Source organism: Pelophylax lessonae (genome assembly GCF_965119305.1).
Source record: "Pelophylax lessonae genome assembly, chromosome: 2".
NCBI classification, from domain to species: Eukaryota; Metazoa; Chordata; class Amphibia; order Anura; family Ranidae; genus Pelophylax; species Pelophylax lessonae.
The window spans coordinates 122663720-122681810 of NC_138769.1; the positions used below are offsets into that span (position 1 = coordinate 122663720).

Consider the following 18091-nt stretch of genomic DNA (forward strand, 5'->3'; position numbering starts at 1 on the left):
AAGTGAAAGAGGAACTTCACCCCCCCCCCCTTACCTGGTACACTGGGTTTCATTAATTTAAAGTAACATACAAAAAAAATTGGAATAGGGTACCCACTGATGGGTGAGTGATACAATGCAGTATAGCAAAACACTGCATATTAACAAAATGCACATCGTTAAAAATCCCATCAGAAGTAAAACTTAACACATACATTACAGCTCTGTGTATACACAAACAAACAAGATCATAAGCACTAATGGCAAAATAGAGAGCCCAAATATGGTATATAAACCCAGAGGAGTATCCACAGAAAAGTGCAATATAGTTCTATATGCAAAAAACATATTTAACTGCCCAGCAGATCTAGCATTGTCTTGCAGTAATCTTGTTTGGGTATCAGAGCTTTAGCCCCATGCCACCTCTTCAGCAGGCTGCCTCTTCCTCTTCGGGGTGGTACATATAGCTCCTGCCACCCAGCTGCTCTGTGAAAAGGGTCCCTTGGCCTTTTAGAATATGTGATGAGGTTATCCAAAGGGTGCCACATCATTCTGGCCTACACCACCTGTAAAAAAATGAAAAAATAAAGCAAAAAAACCTTTTGCCCAACCCCCCCCCCCAAAAAAAAACTGACTTTTAGTATTGTTGTGGGGTTGAGACTTGAGTCAATTTGCAGATTAAAGTTATGCTTTAAAGACCTTAAGTCTTTACTGAGGCCTTAGTTGTAATGACAGCATAGCATGTATAGAAGAAATGTATTACCTTGAGAAAGAGGACCATACTATCTCTGAACCATCGGTGATTTCAGATTTTCTTTTCTAAAAGCTATGTTGTCAATACAACTAAAATCTTGGTAAACCAAAGCGTTAACCTTCCGTTATGGGTACCTTAAATCATAGTATATAGTATATAAGATACAATATAGGGAATCACTTTCTTGACATCGATGTACAGCCTAAATGGCTGAATCCATTTAGCAATTAATACATGAGGGGAGTATGTACGATATCTGCACAGTTGGCAGGTTTGGGAGCTGTACCACAAAGTATCCCTAGGTTCCCTAAACTTTTGAAACCACAAATATAGGGTTTCTTTTCTCTTGTTATATTATTGGAAAGGGATGAGCTGTAAGGGAAAAAAACATAATAATAGCCTTATAGTATAACTGATCTACAGATAGGGAAAGGAATGCAGCATTTCTGCCATACAGCCGGGTGGAGATCATACAAATTTCATAACTTGTACTACATGTATCAGTTTATAGGAAAACATTTGCTCCCCTCTAATCCCCTAACTCCACTTTTCTCCAACAGTGTGGCTGACAACACAGAATCACAGCACACTGGTGACAGAGCGCAGTGCGGTGCCTTTCCTGCCCGTTAACCCTGAGTACTCTGCAACCAGGAATCAGGTAAATTGCCGCCACCCTTAAAACATGTTCTCAATGTCCTAGCATTGTTGTTTTTAATCAGCTCTCACTGTTTTGTAAGAAATGTCCACTCATAACCTTTTTTTATCTATTATTTCTCTCTAGGGGCGTCAGAAATTGGCACGCTTCAACGCTCGTGAATTTGCCACTCTTATCATAGATATCCTAAGTGAAGCCAAGAGGCGGCAACAAGGCAAAACATCAGTGATCCTCACAGGTGTGATAAATAGTTTAGTTCTAACATAAAGTAAACCTGTCACTAGCCACGTAGAAAAACATGCTAAGAAAGGGGATTTACATTGATAGGGATATCTAGGTTGCCATTGCTCTCTCCCTCTGAAAATGCTAGTTGTCTGACTGTCACTCTTTAAAGTGGTTGTAAACCCTTACATATACCCAGTGAAGGGACTGGCCTCAGATGATACAGAGAGATAAAAAAAAAAAAATCCTCCTCAATAAGTTGTACCTGTTTATCTGCAGTATTCTCTTCTCCACAGATCTTCAAAGTGCTGAATTTTAAATCTTGTGTAAGAGTTCAGAAAAAGGGGACAGAGAGCAGAAGTTACACTCTGCAGAGCTCAGTAAGGAGAGTTCTGAGATCTGATTGGAGGAAAGGGATACCCCTCCCCAGGAACAGAACTGAGGCTGCCAATCAGCGTGAGATCCCTCCCCTGTCACCTTTTGCCTCTTGGTGTCAGAAGTTATTCATGCTGATAGCAGAGGAATGGCGCAGCAAACAGAAAGTGACACTTCATGCTCTTAATTGAGACAAGTATACACTATAGAGGGATATTCTTTCTTCATATTTCATGTCTGAGGTTTACAACCATTTTAATTCAGTGACCCAAAACAAATATGCAAATAAGGAGCTCTGACTTTGCTGGCTACATGCATGTTCCAGGTCAGTGACTCAGAAAATTCGGAATGCTGTGGATCTTTTTCACCTAACTATATATCTTAATCAACTTTTTTTTTTTTTTTTTTTTTTTTTTTAAAGACAACCTTGACTATTCTTTGAGGAACAATATCAATGACTGTGATGACCAACACGACTATGACAGTGTAGCTTCTGATGAAGACACCGACCAGGAGCTGCTGAGGAACTCCAGAAACAACAGAGCCAGGGTAGGAGTATCAAATGATGTCTGATAATACAGATGATGTACTGAGGCTAGCTTACCACGTTAACATGGACTACTTACTAATATGGTGAATTTGTATTCGTAGGGGAATTCCTCAAAGACCTCCACCTATTTCTATATTTAAAAGGCTCCCCAATCTACTCTGGTGTCTGGACTTTCCCAAACATCTAAAGCTGGCCACAGCTGATCAAAATTCTGATCACTGTGTGGCCATCACGGATCAACAGAACTCGATTGTTTGTTTGTTTTTCTTCTGTCGAAGGGACATGCTGGAAAACCTTTGTGGATCAGTTGTTGTAGCCAATTAGCTGCAGCCGCTGATAAGTGTATTCTGATAGTAGTGGGAGCTGCAGTCATAGTACAATGTCCTGATCACATTTTTGTGTGACTTCTATCAGAATGCTATGGGAAGTTGTTAACTGAAACTTTCTCCTCCCAACGGAGACACATAAAGCAATAACAACTTGACAGAACTATACGCTTTCTCTACTTTATACAAAAAGAGGTAAAAAAAAAGTTTGGCTAGAGTTCCACTTTAATGTCACTTGAAATGGAAATACCTAATGTCTTTATGTATAACATAAGAAATTAAACTACAGTATTTCACAAAAGTGAGTACACCCCTCACATTTTTTTAAATATTTTAATATATCTTTTCATGTGACAACACTGAAGAAATTACACTTTACAAAAAGTAGAAAAGTAGTGAGTGTACAGCTTGTATAACAGTGTAAATTTCTTGTCCCCTCAAAATAATTCAACACACAGCCATTAATGTCTAAAGCGCTGGCAACAAAATTGAGTACACCACCATCCAAACTGTGTCAATATTTTGTGTGGCCACCATTATTTTCCAGCACTGCCTTAACCCTCTTGGGCATGGAGTTAACCAGAGCTTCACAGGTTGCCAATGGAGTCCTCTTCCACTCCTCCATGATGATATCACGGAGCTGGTGGATGTTAGAAACCTTGCGCTCCTCCACCTTCTATTTGAGGATGCCCCACAGATGTTCAATCCATGTACTTAACTTAGTCTGCTTGTATTCAGCAAACTGTTTGTGGGCTTTCTTGTGCATCATCTTTAGAAGAGACTTTCTTCTGGGATGACAGCCAAGCAGACTAATTTGATGCAGTGTGCGGCATATAGTCTGAACACAGACAGGCTGACCCCCCACCCTTTCAACCTCTGCAACAATGCTGGCAGCATTCATACGTCTATTTCCCAAAGACAACCTCTGGATACGACGCTGAGCCTGTGCACTCAGCTTCTTTGGTCGACCATGGCGAGGCCTGTTCTGAGTAGAACCTGTCCTGTTAAACCACTGTATGGTCTTGGCCACAGTGCTGCAGCTCAGTTTCAGGGTCTTGTCAATCTTATAGCCTAGGCCATCTTTATGTAGAGGCAACAATTATTTTTTTCAGATCCTCAGAGAGTTCTTTGCCATGAGGTGCCATGTTGAACTTCCAGTGACCAGTATGAGAGAGTGAGAGCGATAACACCAAATTTAACACACCTGCTCCCCATTCACACCTGAGACCTTGTAACACAAACGAGCCACAGGACACTGGGGAAGGAAAATGGTTAATGGCTAATTGGGCCCAATTAGGACATTTTCACTTAGGGGTGTACTCACTTTTGTTACCAGCAGTTTAGACATTAATGGCTGTGTGTTGAGATATTTTGAGGGTACAGCAAATTTACACTGTTATACAAGCTGTACACTCACTACTTTACATTGTAGCAAAGTGTCATTTCTTCAGTGTTGTCACATGAAAAGATATAATAAAATATTTACAAAAATGTGAGGGGCGTACCCACTTTTGTGTGATACTGTATATAGAATACATAATAAAAATAGAGGAATACAGGTTCTATCATGTAGGAACTTTCCATTAAGCTTGGTTCATAGAAACATTTTACGTTTTCTTGTAAATTTCCAGTCCATGGACTGAGATCTTATTGTTTCCACTATGCAGAGCATGGATTCCTCAGACCTGTCAGATGGCCCTATTACTTTGCAAGAGTATCTGGAAGTAAAAAAAGCCCTTGCAACATCTGATGCCAAAGTACAGCAGCTGATGAAAGTAAATAATAACTTAAGTGAAGAGCTACGCCGACTTCAGAGAGAGGTGAGAAAAGCTTACTATAATTTTTTTTTTTAACTTAGACATTAGTGGTGAGTTTTCCAAGGACACCAGTCCACTTCTCAACAAGATAGCTTTTCTCTGCTGTGTTGAATGACAGCCAGTGCCTTTCGGCTCACTTTTGTGAATCCAAACTGTCATAGACACACCCCTTGGGGGTCAGTCATCATAGCCATTCGGACTCTCAGTGCAGCTGCCCTGAATGTTGCTGACATGTCATTAGGGACCACATTCGGTCACTGCCAGAGGAGAAGAGAAAAGACCCAGGGTGTCATTAGACTAGCCATTAGTCTCCCAGAAAAAGGTGTAATATTTTTTCTTATTTAGTATGGTTGAGCTTTAGAGAAGGGGGGGGGGGGGGGCATTAAAGCTGTTCTGCTTTTAACATTTTTGGTCTGTTTGAAAAAGGTAGCAAGGGTTTAGATGTTGGGTATGTGTTTACCATATGTAAAATGTTTACGATTTCCCAGTTTGAAGTATGGGACTTGAAGGCTGCATTTTACATTCCTTGACCTGCAGTATTTCTGTATCATAGTTATTTATATCTGCACTTCCGTCACCTTGAGTCTAAGTTCTCTTTAACAACTTAAAGAGGTTGTAAACTCAGTTAAATTTTTTTTTTTTTTTTTTTACAAGCTGAAAGAGAAACACATAATGAGCTAGTATGCATCGCATACTAGCTCATTATGAAATACTTACCTTAAAACGAGCCCCCGCTGTGCCGTCCGCTCACCTCTATGACGGGCGACATGTCCAGTCGCCCGTCTTGCGGGATCGCGGCATCCGGCCATCTGATTGGCTGGAGCCGCGGTGACGTCACTCCCGCGCACGCGCGCGGGAGCCGAAGTCAGGGCACGGGTCTCTGAAGAAACGGCACCAGCGGCCGTTCCTTCAGAGCGCATGCGCCAGTGACGTCACTGGCTGCATGTAAGGTAAATATCTCCTAAACGGTACATGTTTAGGAGATATTTACAGTACCTATAGGTAAGCCTTATCATAGGCTTACCTATAGGTAAAAGTGTCAGAGGAGGGTTTACTTCCTGTTTAAGGGCAAGAAAGTTTTACCCCCTTAATGACCAGGCCATTTTTTGCGCTATGGCGCTGCGGTAATTTACCAGACAATTGCGCGGTTGTGCGACGATGTACCAAAATAAAATTGATGTCCTTTTTCTCCCACAAATAGGGATTTCTTTTGGTGGTTTTTGATCATCTCTGCGATTTTTATTTTTTGCGCTATAAACAAAAAAAATAAAAAGCGACAATTCTTTAAAAAAAAAAATAAAAAGTTTTACTTTCTGCTATAAAACATTCCCTATAAAGAAAAAAAAAAATTCTTATTCGTTCATTAACTGACACAGCTCCAGAATCTTCTCGACCATTGGGTTATGCTGTCTCCTACAGGACTAGGTAGAAAAAGCTAGGCAGAAAAAGCTTTACCACGCCTATGGGGCAGTCCCAGGGGATATACTCCCCCTCTCTGCTATAGGCTATAGGCTTTCTGTCTAGTCAGGAGTAAGGATCTAGTTCCTTGCTGGGATCTCTGGTCCTAGCATTTTTTCTTTCTTAAGCTGAATTTTTTCCTCTTCTATTATTTTCTGCTCTCGTGAGAACTACAGTCAACTGCTGGACTGGACTGAGCGACAGACTGGATATTCTAGATCCTTACGGTCTCCCCAGTCTGGCCAGCGAGCACGTGCAGGCCTTAACTCCGCGCTAGGTTGGCCGGTACATAGCCCCACTGAACAGGGGCTGGCCTGCGAGTTAAACGTCCTGCAAGGATGCATACGCCTGAGCCCCGGTTCACACTACTGCGTGTGCGGGGTTCGCATGTCATGTCGGAGCGCACTGCTCCGACATGACATGCGATCAGCTGTGCGGTGCGAGTTTAGCCATACAGTTTGTATGGCTAAATTCGCATCGCACCCGCAGCAAACACGCACAGGAGGCATTTTTGCTGCCGCATCAGGATCGGATCGCACAGCGGTTCACACTTGTGCGATCCGATCCTGTGCGAACTGCACGATCGCACTGCGATATGCGATCAAACTGGGGGTGTCGTTAAGATTACATTGACACCCCCAGCGGATCGAGCCTGAGTCGCAGCGTGCCTCCTTGTCTGCAGCACCCCTATTCTGATAGTGCGCAGGCCTGCATGGACCTGTGCCCACCCGGTTCCATGATATGGTAAGTAGTGTCCCCCCCTCGGACCCCAGGGTTCTCCTCCTTCCCACACAGCTTCCCCCCATATTTCAGGGTCACCTGTAGCCCACCCCCCATCTACCCACACCTAGCTCTGCCCTCCTTTTCCCCTAAGAGAGCAGCCATACCTGTCCAGGTGCTTTCTGGGGGTGTGGAGTGGGAGATGGGGGCTGGGGGGGAGGCAGCCGAACACGCATTTTTTTGGGGTCATTGTCCTGGTAGGGGGTACTGCCAGGGCCCCCCTTTACTGTTAAAATGTCACCAATTAGTCGTAGATGGCTGGCTGTATTATACGGCAGTCATGGTCCTGTAGTCTGGCGGTCATATTCTTGGGGTTTCCCATTGAATAGAGTGGTGGCCATGTTTTTGAAGCCTTATGGGCAGTGACTGCGGCAGTGGATCTCTAGTGCTGACTCCTGGACTTCCGCTTTCTCTCTGATGGGCGCATGGTGTGCAGCTTCTGGCACTCTGCTCTGTGCCTGACCGGGGGTGGTGAGTTTCTGTGGATGCCTTGCGGCTCTCCCTCTCTCTGCTATAGCAGCGGCTGGTTGTGCTGGGACCTGTGGTGCTGGTCACTTAGCAGTGTTTTTTTTTTTTTGCCTATGTGGTTCCCTGGTTAACCATGGAGTCCCTGGAGCACATTTCACCACCTGATCCTATCTCAGAGGCGGGGGACTCTTCTGGATCCCAGGCCACCCTGTCTGCAATGGCGGCGGCCCTGGAGTCCTTAGTGTCCTGCACAAATGGACGTGCATAAATGGACCAGCAAAAAGCGTCCACCGCCTTCACCTGCCTCCTCTATCTGATCAGATTCTGAGTCTGATCTGGCCGCCGCGGACACGAGTCACCCTGCTGGGTCTGCGTCCACGCATCCTGAGTGCTCTGATAGTGAGGATGACTCCTCTTCTACTACAGCTGCACATGAAAAAGCACTGGTGGGAACCTTTAAAAATGGAGGATGCAGCTGCGTCAGAGGCGCCAATCACCTTCGGTACCCGAAAATCCTCAAAAGCGGCAAAGGTTCTTTTCCCCTCTATTTTGACTAAATTGACGCAAGTCAGTGTGGTTGCCCTGAACGCAATGTGGCGGTACCTAAGCGTTTCGCTAGAAGGTACCCCTTTGAAGAGTCCCTGTTGAAAATGTGGACAGTTCCACCTGTGATGGATTCTCAGGTTTCCAGGCTGAATAAATTCACTCTAATTCCGGTGGAGGACCCTTTTGATAGGAAAGCGGAGACCTTGGTCCGACACATATTTACTATGGCCGGTTTAGTCCTTAGGCCGGTGTTCACCATTGCCTTGGTGTCCTAGACCTTGACGGAGTGGGCAAAACTTTTGCGCCAGGATTTGGAGGGGGAACAGCTTCCCCCTGCTTTTGCGAAGCTGGCGGACCAGTTGGTCCAGGGGTTGCAGTTTATCTGTGATGCGTCTCTGGATGTGGCTCCCTTCGTTTCTAGGCTGTCCGTGACAGCAGTAGTCCTTCGGCGCATAATGTGGCTAAAATGCTGGTCTACGGACCAAGCTTCCAAGAAGGACCTATCCTCCCCTTTTTGAAGGATCGCCTGTTCATCAAGGGACTTACAGTGGGGAAGAGTACTCTCATCCCCCAGGCTTACAGGGGCAAGGAGTCTCCTCGCAGACGTGGTCCTTTTTTCTCGGCTCCTAAGCATTTTATTTTGTTCAACAAGACAAAGGATCCAAATGCGTTAGAACCACCTCCGGAAGTTCCAAGAGGCCCTGGCCTGATAAGCCGAGAGCGGGCCCTTACAGGCCTACAAGCCCCCTTCTGCCTGAAGGGGCGCCCTCTACTGTATCTGGGGTGGGGGGACGTCTTTGCTTCCCTGAATCAGGACCTCCCTGATTCAAGACAGAGGTGGGTCCACAAGCTGATTCGGTCCAGGTACAAGATCGAATTTTGTTCTTATCCCCCAGAGAGGTTTTTTTCCTTCCAAGCTGCGTTTGTCCTCAGACCGTTTGCGTGGTCTTTGCTGGGGCGGTACAAGATTTGCTACTGCAAGGGGTGATTGTACCAGTTCCAAACTCTGTACGTTTTTGGGGTTTCTATTCAAACCTGTATACAGTCCACAGGAAGGAAGGCAAAGTTCATCCAATTCTGGACCTCAAAGCCCTGAACCGCTTTGTGTGGGTACAGAAGTTCCGGATGGAGTCCATTCGTACGGTAGTGGCATCCCTTCATCAAGGGGATCTTCTGGCCTCTATCAATATTAAGGACGCTTTTCTCCATATCCCGATATATGTCAGGCATCAGCGCTTCCTCTGTTTTGCCGTGGGCGATGAGCATTATAAGTTCTTTGCGTTACCCTTTGGTCTAGCCTCAGCTCCTCGGGTATTCACGAAAGTGTTGGCCCCGGTGCTGGCATTGTTGCGACAGCAGGGGATTGCGGTACTGGGGTACCTGGACGATCTCCCTTTTGTGAGCAGAGTCTTCGATTGCTCTAACGGACAACCTGGAAATCACTTTGCAGACTCTGCAGGAGTTCGGTGGACATTGAATTTCCAAAAGTCTGCTCTAGTTCCATCCACCAAGTTGGACTATCTGGGTCTGACTCTGGACTCGGCTTCAGTCAGGGTGTTTCTTCCACTGGACAAGCTCTAGGAGCTGCAGGATGCCATTCAACTTCTTTTGTCCAGCAGTCGGTCATCTCTCAGGACTTGCATGCAGGTGCTGGGCCTGATGGTGTCTACCTTTTGAGGCAGTTCCGTTTGAACAGTTCAACACGAGACCTCTGCAGAGAGAGATTCTTGCCAAGTGGGACAAGAATCCACAGTCTCTAGACAATCTGATTCTGTTGAGCCGGGGTACGAGAGGGTCCCTGATTTGGTGGCTTCACTCTCCTGCACTTCGACTGGGAAAATCCTTCCTTCCCCTGTACTGGACGGTGGTCACCACGGATGCCAGCCTGTCCGGGTGGGGGAGGCATCTTGGGCACGAATTGTGCTCTGGGGGTTTGAACTCTGGAGGAGCCCAGACTACTGATCAATATACTAGAACTTCGGGCGATCAGACTTTGTCTTGCCCATTGGACGGTCCGTCTTCAGGGGTGCCCGGTAAGGATTCATTCGGACAATGCCACGGCTGTGGCATATGTCAATTGCCCTAGAGGGCATAAAAAGTGTCCTAGCGGTTCGGGAAGTAGCCGGCATTCTAAGGCGGGCGGAACGATTTATTCCAGCCCTCTCTGCTGTGCATATTCCAGGGATGGAAAATTGGCAGGCGAATTACCTCAGTCGGCAGGCGTTGGACCAGGGAGAATGATCACTTCATCCGGAGGTGTTTCATCAGCTGTGTGTCCGGTGGGGAACTCCTGAGGTGGACCTGTGGGCCTCTCTGCTCAACAGGAAGGTGTAGAGGTTTGTGGCAAGGTCTCGGGATCCTCTGGCTGACGCAACAGACGCACTAGTGGCTCCTTGTGGCCAGTATCATCTGATTTACACCTTTCCCCCTCTTAAACCTCTGCCGAGACTTCTGCGAAGGATCGAAACAGAAAGAATTTCCGGTCATCCTAGTAGCCCCAGACTGGCCTTGCCGGTCTTGGTACGTAGATCTAGTACGACTGGTCGCCAATGTCCCTTAGAGACTCCCTCTCAAAGAAGACCTATTGGCTCAAGGGCTGATCTTCCATCCTGCTTTACAGTCGTTGGCTTTGATGGCTTGACTGTTGAAAGCCAGGTGCTGAAGGACAGGGGGTTGTCTGAATCGGTGATTCCCACGCTGTTAAAAGCTAGAAAATCTACCTGTAGGAAGATTTACAATCTCGCATCAGGAAGATCTCAATTTGATGTTGTCAGTTCTTCAGAAACCGCCTTTTCGAAAATATTTGCGAGATTCCTCGGCTTACACTGTTCCAGAAGGTAGCCCTCTTGGTGGCTATTACTTCTGCACGCATGGTGTAGGAGCTGACAGCTTTGTCTTGTAGTTCACCAAAAAACTAAATTCCTATAGCAGGAAGTGGGAGTATATCCACTGGGACTGCCCCATAGGTGTGGTAAAGTTTTTTCCTGCCTAGTGTCCTACTCCTGTAGGGGGCAGCATAACACAATGGTCAAGAAGATTCTGGAGCTATGTCCGTCAATGAACATCAGAGAAAAGGATTTTGAGGAAAGACAAAAATCCAATTGTTTTTCCAATTCATCATTTAAGGTCAGTATGTATTCTGCTACATATTTTTGGTAAAAAAAAAAAAATCCCAATAAGTGTATATTGATTGGTTTGCGCATAATTTATCGCATCTACATGTCATGTTTTTTTTTTTTACTAGTAATGGCGGTGATCAGCGATTTTTAGCGGGACTGCGAAATTGCAGCCGACAGATTGGACACCTAACTGACACTTTGGGGGGACCAGTGACATTACTACAGTTATCTGTGCTAAAAATTTGCACGGTTACTGTACTAATGACACTGGCAGGGAAAAGGTTAACACCAGGGGCGATCAAAGGGTTAAATGTGTGCCTAGTGCAGTGCTTTCTAACTGTGTGGGGGATGGGCTCACTGGATGAACACAGAGACCTGTGTTCCTAAATAGGAGGAACACAGAATCCCTGTGTTCATCACTGACAGAACAGCGGTCTGTCGTGTTTACATCGGCAAACCGCAGTTCGGTCTCCATGGGGAGCGATCACGGGTGCCCAGTGGACATCGCAACAGCCAGACCCGCTGATTGGCTCCCAGTGTAGCCAATCTGCGTGCACGCCCACACGAACTGCTACACGAAGAGACATACATGTACGTCGTTTTGCGCATTAGAGCCGACCTGGTGCTGTAAAACTACTGCAGCTGGTCGGCAAGTGGTTAAACTGGCCGTATTTACTGCCTGATTGTCATAAAAACTGCCAAACTAGCTTTTTCAACAGAATAACTATGAAAGGAAAACAGGAATGTGCCTTGTGGCCAACCATATCTTACGTTGACCTTTGTGATGGTTGTGGAAAATTGAGGGATCGTACAGGGAAGATTGCAGAGGTCTGAAGTTCTGATCTAGCTTTAGTCCATCAGCTGAACATACCTTATTTAATGGTGTAACTAGTCAATCCAGCAGCCATCAGGGTAGACAGTGCAGCTATCAGTCTAAAATTCCATAACATTATCTACAAACTTTAACAACCTCTGTTGCTACTAAAAGCATCATCAAAGCACAGTTTTCTACTTTGTAATATATACATAAACATTGAAAACTATACTGTTATTAGTTTGACATCACAATTTTGTGTTTTAGTCATTTCTAGGCAAGCGGATGCTACATGGCTTTCATAACAGATCGCTTTCTGTCTTATCTAATAAAGGTAGTTAGTTGAATCTTTGTAATAAATTATATTCTTTTCCCACAGATTCAGAAACTGCAGTCGGAGAACTCACAGATCCGACATCAGACAGGTCCATCGCCCCCTCCTCCAACAAACCCTGAGCGAGCAGAGCACCCACTACCTGCTGCCCACCGGCGAGACCGACAAGCCTTCTCCATGTATGAGCCAGGATCAGCACTTAAACCATTTGGACAATCCACCGATGATCTTAGCAATAGACTTCAGCCATTTCACTCAGGGGTAAATATAAGTAAATAAGAATAAAAGTAAAGTATGGTAGATAAAAGTGTTAAACTTCAGTTTTTTGTTAAGTAAAAAAAATCTATATAAAGTGTAAGAATTGTAGCAAACCTTGTAGATTCCTACTTATTTCTGTTTTGAAGAAGTAGCCATCTCCTTCCTCTAAAACTCCTAATTGATCAACCTTCATTACAACCACCTGATCAATTCTTGGTGTTTCATGAGGAAAGCTGCAGTGTTGGTTTCCCTTAAGCCTTTTGTCATTGTCTCTCTAAAATCTTACTTTCTCTTTTGTTCATTGAGGGACACAGCTCCTTAAGATTCCTGACAATTGGCTTATACTGCCCCATACAGGAGTAGGACACTAGGCAAAAAAAAGAACTTAACTACGCCTATGGGCAGTCCCAGGAGGCATACTCCCCCTCTCTGCTATAGGTACTCAGTTTTTTTCTGCCTAGTCTGGAGTAAGGACCTAAATCATTGCTAGGATCTCTGGTCCTGGCAATTTTTTTTCCTTTTAAATGTTTTTTTTTTTCTCCTGTGTTTTTTTTCCTGCGAGATCTACAATCAACTGCCGGACTGGGCGACGGGCTGGATAATCTAGATCCATTGGTCACCCCAGTTTGGCCAGCAAGTGCATGCAAACCACAGCTCTGTGCTAGGTCGACCGCGACAGGCCCCATCCTGGACCAGGGCGCTAAGCGAGTTAAACATCTCGCGGGGACACATATGACTGGGCGCCAATAGTCCCCATCACAGTGTTGTCTTGGCCGGCAGCCCCCCCACTTCGGTGGAGAGGAGGTTCTGTCTTGGGAGTATTACTCGCACACACGCTGGGCCGGTAAGTAGATGGCCCCTTCCCTCCTTCCTGGATGGTAAGTGGAGTGCGGGTACTCCCTGGGATGGTTGGTTCCTCCAGGGTTTGCCTCCAAAGCTTATAACTATTGATCATGTAACTAGGACCATATTATATTTTGTTCTTGTTGGTGCTACTATCATCTGTATCATTTTATTATACTATAGTGGGTTTTGCCTTGAAACCACTGCCATGTCCACCCACTTTTGGATGGGTCTTTGAGACCATGTGATGGCCCATTCCTCTATATCTTATGTGTCAATGCATCACTGTAGATTGGCTCTGAAGGAGAGGGAATCTTCCCTCGAAATGTGTCAGCCATTCGGAAGGTCCTCTGGCGCGCTGGTCAATGTCCTAGAGACCTGGTTGCTTTGAGTCCGCTAACTGAGGCTGCAGCTTTGCAGCCTGCTGGACAGACGCGCTGTGGAGCAGCCCTATTAAGGGCGGCTGAAGCCGCCACTCCCCGTGCAAACATTCACCCTCCCCTCCTGATGGCCTGGCTGTTAACAGTGCCCCCTTAATCGGTCAAGGTCCCCTTGGTCTGCACACTCGCGGTCGGGCGGTCAAAAAATTTCGACCGCGGCCTACTTAGGCCTTGCTTAGAGGACAAAGCAGCAGATTCACTTAATTACAGTATGTACCCTACAAATGCTAATACTCTATTTCACTCAGTACCTGAAGCAAAGAGAATTACCCTGTACTTCCAGGTATGGGGAGCATGTAACTCATTCTACTTCCTATCAGAATACAATGCTAAGTGCCTGAGAAGGCATTTGCCATATCCCAGCTCTGTCATATGGGAGAGGAGACTTGGAGCTTGCAAAACAATGCGTATTCCCTGCTCCAGCAGGTGAACGAAGTGATGGAGCGAAGGCATGTTAAATGTAAGAGCTCGGTATGTGACATTTTAAATGAACCTCATATGTTGCTCTGCATTGACAAAGCATGGATTTACTTTAAACTTCCTACAATTAGCAGGTGGGCACTGGGTGTACATGCACAACCCCGCCATCAAGTGACCTAACTGAAGATCTCTGTACAAAAAAAAATAATTTTGTGTGTTCAAGAACTGCTGTATTCATATTTCACATTCACATATTCACCATCACTGCCAGTGCTTGCTTCTCAGGGAATTGTAGATATCTGAAAACCGTACCATGTCCTTAGACTTAATCATTTTTTCAGGTGTGCCACTATTAAACCTATACCATAGTGTTCTACTGCAGGCACTCGCTTGAACTAGAATGTCCTTTTCAGTACTGACATTGTCTGTGATCTGAGAATACTGAATTCCATGTCTTCACTAAATATGAGCATGAGTTGGTTCCCTTGTCATTGCAGCCACCCTGTGTCTGTCCTGTGTATTATTTATATATCTGCACAGAGCTGTCTACTGTATATTGGTGAAGGTGTCTTTGTTCTATTGTTCTATGTTAGTATGCTAGACATATACATTGACTGTAGTATGTAGTTATGTTATTGAGTATCTGTGTTCTTGTCGTGTGTGTGCATGCTGCCTTACAATCCCCTTCTGTTTTAGATCCGGAAAGGCATCTCTGCCTCTTCTGTGCCCTTCCCCCCTCTGTCTTCCCCTCTGTTCTCTGGACCTCCGGACAATACCCGGAACATGGTGATGTACCCCCCTCCTTTTGTATTGAAAATTACTAATGATGGGAATTCTTTATACATGCATATATTGTTTATTTTTTAGCAGATTTTCTTTTCCCATTCTTATTTTGATATTAATAGATAAAATACACATTTAAGATCCATTTATTTTTACTGCTTTACTTGGTAACAGGTTTGTATTTTTAGACAGCTATTCCTTTGATATACACGTCAGCTAAGTTAGTAGGATTGCTCCGCTTCGCTCCCGCTCACTGGATGGAAGTGAGGATGCTTATTCCCTGCCCGTTAGGAGTAATGGAGGCAGAGAGGTGACCATGGAAGCTGTATAGCTAGACTGGTAACTTCATGTACCATGGTACTGGCTGTACAGTGCGGAAAATGCGTGTATATCTCAAGATTAGCTGTACTAGTTTACTATTGGATTTAGCAGGTAAAACAGTAACCATAATTGTATTCCTAAAGTTTAGCTTTTTTTGTAACATCAATCCAGCATAAATGAATTAATGTTTAATCATATTGAGCATTAGGAATTAAATTGTTTCCAGGGTGAAGTTAACTCCTAGTCTATGTGACTGCTGTCTGTAATACTGTGTTTAGACCATCCTGTCCAAACTCAATTTCATAGTTTCATTGTGATTTCACAATTGTGACATCCATCTTCCACAAGCACCATATTATGTTTTTTACCTGGGCTTTATTTAATCTGTTATTAAACCAGGACAGTATTTGTAGGATGGTTTCATCTACTAAAACACTCTGTCTTAAATATACATTTTCTAATTTCTTATGAGCTGCTCATTTAGGAATTGGGTGGGAGGGTGGTCACTTGGCCGTGGGACCTGTGTTCAGGGATCATTACCCTATGAAAGTGACCATATCACCCCCCACTACTGTTTCTTTGCTGAGTTGTCTACTTTTCAGTTAGATCAGAGTTTTTATTTAAAAGCGGTCATTTATGTCTACAGAGGAATTGAGCATAGAGTAACGAGTCATAACTTTCATAGGCCTAAAACTGAACATGACCGTAATTGCAGGTACTGATTTAGAACCCCAGTGGGGTGATATTGCCACTGGATTCCTGGAGAAATATTACAACTTTGGGTATATGTTAGTGAATTCAGTCACCAGCCATATCTTTAAGTTTGGGTTTGACTTGACCTTTTAAAATGTCCACCTAGTTAAATGTTAGTAGTTTATGATTAAACCATAGCTAGGACAGGACATTTTTACCAATTAGGACAGGGTTCATTGACCAATTAGGAGATGCAGGAGGTGGGTCCAAGCTTAAAACAAGTCCTCACCCAAAAAGGGATGCTCCGCTCCTGCTTCTCCCCCCTCGTCCATTACATTTTAGCAAAATATTTTTTTTTTTGGGGGGGGGGGGGCGACGGCAACCTGATTTCGACAGGTAACTTCCCCTCCCCCACACACACACACTTCTGGCAAGATTGCAGCGGTGTTCTGAATGGAGGTTTGGGCCCCCTCCTTCTCCCACAGCCTTCTAGGACACCTCACAGGTCCCAAAAGACTGCAGGACCAAAGTGCAGCTTTCACATGTGCAGTTGAAAGTCAGCTTCACTGCCGGTTTCCCTTAGTCTAGATGCTGGCACCTGAACCCGAAGCCAATTGAAGAATCGGCACAGGTAAAGACAGCGCTGGATCCAGGGGCAGGTAAGAGTGCTTATATTAAAAGTCAGCAGTTACGTCAGCAGTTACAGTAGCTGCTGACTTTTAAATTTTTGATGAAAGACTTGATCTCCTCTAACTTTTTCCTAAAATAGTCGAGATTTGTATATAAATTCAGCTGCCTACATCTCTTAGGGCTCATGTACACTGCAGTTCAAAGAAACTGCTCCTATAAGCTTTTGAGCTTTTTTGAGGTCTCGTTTTTTCTGCCTGGAAACTCTCTTCCGTGTTAGCCAATGTGTCCATAGTGTCCACACTATGGCTTTTTCAAGAGTTCACAGGCATATGCTCTTACAGGCAGAAAACCCCACCAAATTCATGTCTTTGAGAGGTGCTTTTGAGCAAAAAAGATGCCCAAGCGCCCAAAAATGTGAGAAAGCATGAAAAAGCTCAAAGAAGCTCAAAAACACACCAAACAAAATAGGAAAAATGAGCTGAGGGGAGGGTTTGTGAAAAAAGTACACCTTTTTCATGTCACTGTACAGCAGTATGATGTGCGGTGCTGCCGTACAGTGACCTGCAATCCTGTACAGTGTGCTGTGAAAAAGAAAACAGGAAATCTGCATTTAAATCACAGCTCGCTGCAGGGCAGCTCCGGGCTGCATTGCAGTGTGAATGGGAATCGTTTTCTGTGTCCTTGGGGTAACTGGCATTTTATAATGCAGTAAAATGCTGGTCACTGTACATAGTGTAAATTCAGCTTAAGGGCTCATGTACAATGCAGCGTAAAAAAAAAAAAAAGATGCTTTTACAGGCATTTGAGCATTTATTTCAGTTTAAAGAAGCTCTTTTGCAAGTTTTTATTGAGCTTCTTTAAACTGCATTGAGCATAAGCCTTTTTGTACACTTCAAATAAAGTTTAGTGAGAAACCAAACCATCCCCTTCCACAGTCGAAACGGACAGCTGCAGGAGAGAAAACTGCTACCGTTGAGTGGGAGTACAGCCTCAATCTGCTCTTTTGGAATGCAGTTTTAACTTAAGTAACCTCTGTTTATGCATCTTTTTTTTACCATATCCATAGAGAATGAGCAATGATTGGCTTTATGCAGGAATCTTAGTAGTTGTAATTGGAAAAGTTAAAAAAATAAAAAACATGGTATATTTTCCTGCTCTGTGCAATGGTTTTGCAAAGGGCAGCTCCTATTCACCCCTTCTTGGGTCCCCCGCTGGTGTTTCTTGCTCCCCCCCCCCCCACTTGCTATGGAGGCACTTTCGTATGCTCGCTCCCAAGCCAGCCATGGACACACACAGCATGCTCTAGCCCCACCACGCTCTATCCTCACTGGCTGTGCGCCTACTAATCTGTATGAACCAATGGGGAGGAAGAGAGACTGCTCTCGTGCACATCGCTGGATCAAGATCAGGCTCACGGAAGGAAGGGGGCTGCACTCAGAAGGTTTTTGTACCTTAATGCAGAGAATGCATTAGGGTGAAAAACCCTCTACCTTTAGACTCACTTTT

The 18091-nt window shown here is 44.8% G+C and overlaps 1 protein-coding gene across 3 annotated transcripts in view; it reads left to right on the forward strand.

Moving 5' to 3' along the window:
• GIT1 (GIT ArfGAP 1) overlaps positions 1–18091 on the forward strand; it is a 280050-nt gene that overhangs the window by 250491 nt on the left and 11468 nt on the right. For 2 of the 3 annotated variants that reach the window (XM_082245240.1, XM_082245241.1), the window contains 6 exons: positions 1294–1391; positions 1515–1626; positions 2407–2534; positions 4529–4681; positions 12243–12458; positions 14855–14944. In XM_082245240.1, coding sequence (XP_082101366.1) covers positions 1294–1391; positions 1515–1626; positions 2407–2534; positions 4529–4681; positions 12243–12458; positions 14855–14944 — 797 coding nt within the window. The remainder of the gene's footprint in view (positions 1–1293; positions 1392–1514; positions 1627–2406; positions 2535–4528; positions 4682–12242; positions 12459–14854; positions 14945–18091) is intronic. The other variant, XM_082245242.1, reaches the window with a different exon arrangement.